General features: G+C 38.4%; 2 protein-coding genes across 2 annotated transcripts; both read right to left on the reverse strand.

Moving 5' to 3' along the window:
* LOC133878555 (gamma-interferon-responsive lysosomal thiol protein) lies at positions 1-3,351 on the reverse strand. Its single transcript, XM_062317115.1, has 5 exons — positions 2,835-3,351; positions 2,655-2,720; positions 2,100-2,240; positions 835-927; positions 1-494 (listed from the first exon to the last, which is right to left on the reverse strand). The coding sequence occupies exons 1-5, from the start codon at positions 3,093-3,095 to the stop codon at positions 282-284; spliced, it is 774 nt and encodes a 257-aa protein (XP_062173099.1). The 5' UTR covers positions 3,096-3,351; the 3' UTR covers positions 1-281.
* A 519-nt stretch (positions 3,352-3,870) lies between these two features.
* Positions 3,871-7,231, reverse strand: LOC133878650 (cinnamoyl-CoA reductase 1). The gene is made up of 6 exons (XM_062317226.1): positions 7,026-7,231; positions 6,756-6,928; positions 6,465-6,650; positions 6,183-6,345; positions 4,847-5,033; positions 3,871-4,172 (listed from the first exon to the last, which is right to left on the reverse strand). Exons 1-6 carry the CDS (start codon positions 7,171-7,173, stop codon positions 4,028-4,030), a joined length of 1,002 nt encoding a protein of 333 aa, XP_062173210.1. The 5' UTR covers positions 7,174-7,231; the 3' UTR covers positions 3,871-4,027.

Raw genomic sequence — 7,231 nt, forward strand, 5'->3', positions numbered from 1 at the left:
TTTTAACATTGAAGCCTGCCAGCATGCCTCCCGGGCCTGGCCTTAGACAAATAGAAATGCGTTCCAACATAAATTGGCCAAGCTTGAACATGCTTAGACAAATTTGGGTCGAATGTGAATGTACCATATATACATTTACACTTATTTATAACAACTCCCTATTTTGTAGTTGCCTTAACTGAGCACTGCAAATATACATAAGCTAGGCAGATCTCTAGTAAATGGAGAGGAACGGAGACGAAACAATCTAGAAGACTATGAAACTGCAGAGACATCTATACTTAAGCCACCATGTTCATCTGGTGCATCCATGATGTTATGGCTGATGTTATTCTTGCTGCAAATGCCAGCATTCCTGTCTCATAGCAATCTGGATGGATAGGCTTTGCTTTCCCTCTTTGTATGGTGGTATTCAGGGATACGCTGCTACAGCCCTTGGGCACAGCAGTGCCTTCATAAGCCTTGCATATATAGCTTACAAAGTTTTCGTAATCCTGCGGCCAGAGAATAAGTGTTATGATGTGGCATAAAAATAAAAGTAGTTTTGAATGTTTTGTGAGCATTTTTGTGTTAGTTAATGCTTTTGCTTTTTTGCTAAAAAGCAAAAAGCTTCTCCAAAAAGCTTTGTCAAGTGAGGCTATAACATTTCTAAAAGACAGCAATAACGGTTAAATAACAAGAATTTATTAAGTTGCAAATACCCTAGTTCAAAAATGATGTGTACATGAGTTTATGTCCTAGAAATACTAATCCATTCATCATTTGCATATGGCCTTGGGGAATGATATTGGGCAAAAGTAGACATTTCACAATGATATAGTCAAAAGAACAAACCTCATAGAGTGGTTCTCCATCCACAACTACCCACGGTACATACTCATGAGGAGGCTGAAGGGTATTTGTTTCAGCTGCATACTGTAATTCAAGCTGCATAACGAAATACAAATCCAATTATAAACCCAACCGATTACAGATTGAGAGAATTTGGGCTTGCAAAAAACTAACGTATAAGCAACAAAAGGGTCAAGGAAAAAAAAATGGTGTGCCTGATTTGATTACAGTGAAGAATAATAAGCACATATTCATGAATGAGGAGCGCCAAAAAGAAGAAGCACAAAACAAAATCCCAGTCCCATCTCGAAGATGGCATGATTTTACAACCAATCAAATGCAGAAAAGTCAGTTTTTAGTGTTCAATCAATTCAAGGTACTTGCACTCCAGTACCACTCTATGCAAGAAACTCTTTTTTCAGTATTCTAGTTACACCATTAAATATACAAGTATGTGGTGGTCATTCAACCTCCAGCCGTTTCCTGACCATATTATTAATTAAGTTCATATGAATGCTGTTGCAAAAGCAGACCATTGTGTTAGCTAAATCCAATTTCACCAAACCCAGCAAAGGTTGGCCTTTTTCTTTCTCCACTTGCGTCACTATTACTCACTCTTACTTTACTACAAATGAAAAACCAAATAGTTTAAGGATTGATATTTTTTTTACATGATTCCAAACTCTCCTTAGCCGGAAACTTTCTCTCATCTATGTTCCTATGACAGGTCACCTTGCATGTACTTGCATTGAATACACAAAGTCACAAATCTTACAGCTCCTCGGATGAATCAATAAAACAAAAAAAATATTCTGTCCATAAGGTAGATCTAACAAGAAAGAATCCATGCAAAAAAATGCATAACAGAACATACCTCCCTTGTGATGATCTATTCAACTAGAGAAGTTAGTAGGCAAGCAATTATACTGAAAACTAATGGCCAAAGCGGTTACTTCAATGGAGATTATTCTATACTAAGTGATCCCATAATAACTATTTCGCCTGGTGTATGATTTAAATAAGGTATCTAGAATCTTGATTCAGGTAAGTAAACAATATTCAGTTATTCTCCATAGGACAATCTGTGGTGTTCGTATAATTCAGTTTACTACACAAAGTTGGTATACATAGTACAATCAACTTTAATTTCGATATGTTTTGATTCTTAATAGGATGACATTAACATTAAACCAAAGCGTGAATACTGATATCTTCACAAAGATAACTCGTACAACTTGAGGACAATTAATTCCAAAGAGAAAACCAACCTCTTTCCCGTATCCGCTGCTATAGCAATCTTCAATGGGTTTTGGATCCAAGTTCAATTTATCGAAACATGATTCCCACTCGGGGTATTTGTGTTCATAGGCCAAAGTCTCGACGCAATTAATAAAAGGAAAATGCTCGCTCTGCAAAACACACGGAGGTGAATGAAAACATAGAATCCCCACTTGCATGTTATTTAAACCTCTGAAAACTGACCAAACAACTCCACAACCTTAAGAACTTCCATTTCTTCTAAGCTTGAACTAGGATACATACTTTCATCAGTATAAAGAATTATGACACAAATATATGAATTTAACATAATGAAATATCATGGAATTCTATACATGCATTTTCTTTTTTGTAACTATACATGCTTTATCTTGATAATCTATATTATTTTCACAATTATCTACATGACTTTCACAAAGACTACAAGGATGTGCACACCCCATTATCTGAATATAAGCTTAGCACAATAAATTTAGCAATGGGTTCCTCTAAATTCTCTCAATTTTTTACTTCTACCGAGTTGGAGTCGGTAACAAAGTCTTTACCAGGTCAGGCCAGACATGGATTGCACAGGCTTCCACAGTGTTCAATAAGCATTCAGATGGGCCGTGCTGCAATCATCAATCATCATCATCATCATCATCATCAAACAAAGGCCATTAATTTGTTGAATCAAAGAAAACCCCACAAAGTAAATTAGAGAAAGAAAGAAAGAGAAGAGTAACCTGGCAATCGAAGGTGTCGTTGCCTCTGAGTTTGGCGTTACCCCAAGGAACGAGTGTGAGATCGACGACGGAGATGAGGTCACTTTCGAAGAGCTTGGCCAGGTAGTTGACGATGAAGTTGGAGCAGTAGGGGCACAGGGATTCATAGTATAGAACCAACGAAACTTTCTGAGAATGAGACGGTAAAATCCTTGAAGCTGAGGAAGATGTGAATAAGAAGAAGAAGATTAGAAAGAGAGTAGTTAGAGGACGACAAGCCATTGGAGACAAGCTTTAAGGTTTGTGAGATTTTTAGGATTGTGGATCAGAGAAGGGTTGGTTTTGCGCCGTTCTTGCACGTGAAAGCGGGGAAGATAAGGCAGAATGGATCGATCGATATTCATTTCGGTGAAAGGTTTTAATTAAATCTAAATGATTTAATAATCAACGGTCAAACCTCCTCAAGCTAGAATGCATTTGCCCTCAAAGTTTGCCAAAGTTCGAACTTTGAAGCAGTGGGAGAATTGGGGGGACCAGAAGGTGCTTGCGTTGTCCGCACCCTAATCTACCACATATTGTCGGATTGCTTTATAAACCCTCACTTGAGCCAAGTGCTCGGCATGGAAAGATATTCCAGTTTTATTTTAGAAAAAATTGCAAAATTAATTTTCATTTTTACGCTTTGACAAATAACTCCTTAATGTTTCAAGAGTGACATAATTTCCGAACATTTTTTTATTATGAAATTACATATTTACCTTAAAAAATAATAAAAAAGAAAAACAAAAGAAAATAAATGCTCAAGAGTTTTGAATGTTATAAATATCATTTGACCAATTTTCTAACTTGGGTTCGTTTTTTTTGGCGTAAAATATTTTCAGCTGACCAAAAAAAGCGACCACTAAATTGTTTAAATACAACATACTAGTCACTAGATGCTCAAGAGTTTATAAACATCATTTTACCCATTTTCAACTTAGGCCCGTTTGTTTTGACGTAAAATATTTTCAACCTAAAAATATTTTTAGTTGACAAAAAAAAAAAAAAAAAAAAAACATTTACAAGGCATAAACCAGTTTAAACTTCTCATGTGCGAAAACTATTATCTGCCACTCTCACACCCCAAACAAGCAATTGTTAGAGGGCCCCTTATGGGCCTACTTGCCCGAGTTAGATGGGCCCTTGCGGTGTTTAGTGACAACCTATTGCTGCATTCAAGAAATAAATCCCTTGCTCTTTAAACTCTCAACAGCTTCCTTGATAATTTGCTCCATCGGAATGAATTGTAAGCCCAAGTCCATCAGCTTCTTGGATCCAAGCTTCGTCCTCAACAACCCAGGTTGGGTATCCTTAGGCAACCTACATGAAAAGGGACATCATACCTTCAGCAATTTATACAATTATTTACTTCCATTGCTAAGTTACAAAATTTCCATAACGCAGATGCGACGATGTTCCAAAGAATGAAAAACAGAAATCAAGATTTGGAAAACCAAGCAGTTATGTTCACATGACAACGAGTTTAAATCGATGATCTATGGCAGCACAAAGAGAACTTAAATAAGCTAGTGAAAGATGGAACATCATTGAGAGGCAAGAATAAAAGATGCATCAGTCGGCCTCTAGAGATCCAACCCCACCCAGTCCAAAGGATAGTAGTGAGATTGGGTGGAGCGAACCTTAGGAAATACTAAAATTGAATTAATAGAAGAAGAAAAAAACCTCCTACCTGATTTACGACCTATCAAAAATGTTAAAATCAAAACAAAATAAAGGGTACACTGTTATCATTTTGCGGTACTTCCTGTAGCAGACACTTGAGTATCAATGTTAAACTCAATACAGCTAATTTGACAAATGGTAGTTAGATATTATTCATCATCATAATTATCCTTGGAATACAATCCACTATATTGTCGATTTAAGGTTCTGATGCTGTTTTTATGGTTATCATATTTGAAGATTACAATACAAGAGATGTACATAGTTCCTGTTTCAAAATCATTTGCAGTAGCAGGAAGCCAATTTATTACCTTGGCACCTTATATTGGGGGTAAAGTTCAGCAACCTTTGCCACAAAATCACCATAATGAGATATAGCTTCAACACACAAGTGCCTTCCAGTTGTTGATTTGTTCTCATAGACCAAGATATGTGCTAGGGCTACATCTTTAAAATGCACAGATCCCATAAAGAAGTTCTCGTATGTTTCAGTGCACCCTGCAGCAAGGATATTATGGCATCATTAGCACTTTTACTGCCCTAAATATCAGAAACTTAGACTTAAGGAAATTACAATTCCACAAATTTTCTAAGTCAGGATGAGAGTCAAGCCTTTAGAAGGACTTGATCCCACTCAAGAGAATAGTATGTTGTTAAGACTCTGGGGCTTCTCTGAGGATATTCTGAGGCTCTAGGCTTGTATGATTAGTTTCTTCTTTAGTTCCCACTCTCTAGGAGCGGTTTGTTGTCTGGGGCATGCCCCTGTACCTTTGTGTCTTTTAGTTACTCTTTGCGATTAATATTCACTTATGCAAAAAATAAAAAATAAATAAAAAGCAGAGGAAATTACAAATCCACAAGAAATCAACTATAATAAAAAGTCAGGGAGCTGGCGGAGTGTCCTCAGAGTCACGGACTACATCCAATTAGAGGGGTGACAGGGGTTTTGCAACATAGACCCAGATAGGGCTCATCTTCTATATAAAGGGGGAATGACAAAACTTGTCGAAACTTTCACTACTGCGATTGCCTAATGTTATTTCTTGGCATGCATTTTCTTTAACATCTTTCCTTTCAGCATGGCTACTTCCCAGCCCGGAGAACAGCAAAGGGTGGCATCCATTTGACAACCCATTGAGTACCTAAAGTGAAACCTTTATGGACATAAATTCCCAAGACACCTAGGGTAGCCATGAGATGAAGAGAGTAGCATATCACTGCACTTATATGACCCTAAATATGAGATAAAAAGAATTAAACAAAGATTTTTTACAGTGCAGAATCTTAAAACTTTATTTAAGGTCAGCCCCTTGATTTCTTTTCCTCATTCCACTCAAGCCTTAATCATACGGAAGCTTGAACAAAGTAAGGACGAAGAAAACCTTCATTTTATCATGCTAATATAAAATGACATAAACTTATAATTACACCGATCACTAAAAAAATCTTCAAAGTCCCAAAGTGTAACTTTCTTTGCAGGCCTAAGACTCCTTTGATTTTCAGTTTCCTAATTCAAGTTGAAGTTACGAAACACCACGTACAGTCAACTTAATTGATCAAAACCCCACCTCCTATTACAGCAAAGCATCACGATTTATATTCCAATGGAATCAAAGGAGAAGTCGTATCATGCAGAAAAAGCATTACCCTGGAGAAGGCGGACAAGCATTAACATGCTTGCATTGAGCCTGGGAGGAATCACAGGACCCATCACCGTCCCAGGATTCACCACCACCACATCCAAACCCTTCTCTTTCGCAAAATCCATTGCCGCTTTCTCCGCTAGTGTTTTAGAAAGTGGATACCATAACTACACCACAACCAAAACAAACACAATCATCATTATTATACTCTAAAACAAATATGCCAAAATCCTACACAAAATTGAAGTTCATTTTGCATAATTACTACTATTGGGACACTACTCACTCCCTTCTGCTTGCAGTACTCAATGTCAGTCCAGCAGCCCTCAGCCTTGACGACTTCTCCAGGCCAATTAGGGCTCGGAGTAATAGCTGAGATCGACGATGTCACTACCACGCGGCTCACCACAGCTTCCTTCGCCGCCGTCAGCACATTTATAGTTCCCTTGATCGCGGGGTCCAGAAGTTGCTTCTACAAAAGGCGCCAATTTTCATATATTATAAGAAAAATGGCTCAGTAATTAAATTTACTATTTCTCATATATATAAGTGGTATGAAACTATTAAAAAGAAAAACCTCTGGATCTTGGACTTGATCGACGATGCAGGGAGAGGCGAGGTGGAAGACTCCGGCGCAGCCATTGACGGCGGATACGATGGAGTCGTAGTCAAGGAGATCGATCTGGAAGAGACGGAGGCGGATCTCTGCGCCTTCTAGGGCTTCTAGGTGCTTCGTTTCGCTCTCGTCCTCTGCAAATAGGGAACGAATTTAAGCGGGCAGATGTCATATACGTAGATAAACGCAAGAGTAAGTGCATTTTCCAAAGGAGAGAGTGTGTGAACAAACTCAGATCTTGAACGGTGGCGTGGACGGTGTATCCGCGGTCGAGAAGGAGACAGACGAGCCAGGATCCGATGCAGCCGCTGGCTCCGGTGACGCACACCACCTCACCCTCCTTCGCCATCCCACTCTCTCCGCTCACTGAACTGGCCATGGTTAAAGTGCCTACACTACGGACAACATTTGGATAGACTCGGCGGATCGTTTTAGAT

This window comes from Alnus glutinosa, chromosome 9 (genome assembly GCF_958979055.1).
Source record: "Alnus glutinosa chromosome 9, dhAlnGlut1.1, whole genome shotgun sequence".
NCBI lineage: Eukaryota > Viridiplantae > Streptophyta > Magnoliopsida > Fagales > Betulaceae > Alnus > Alnus glutinosa.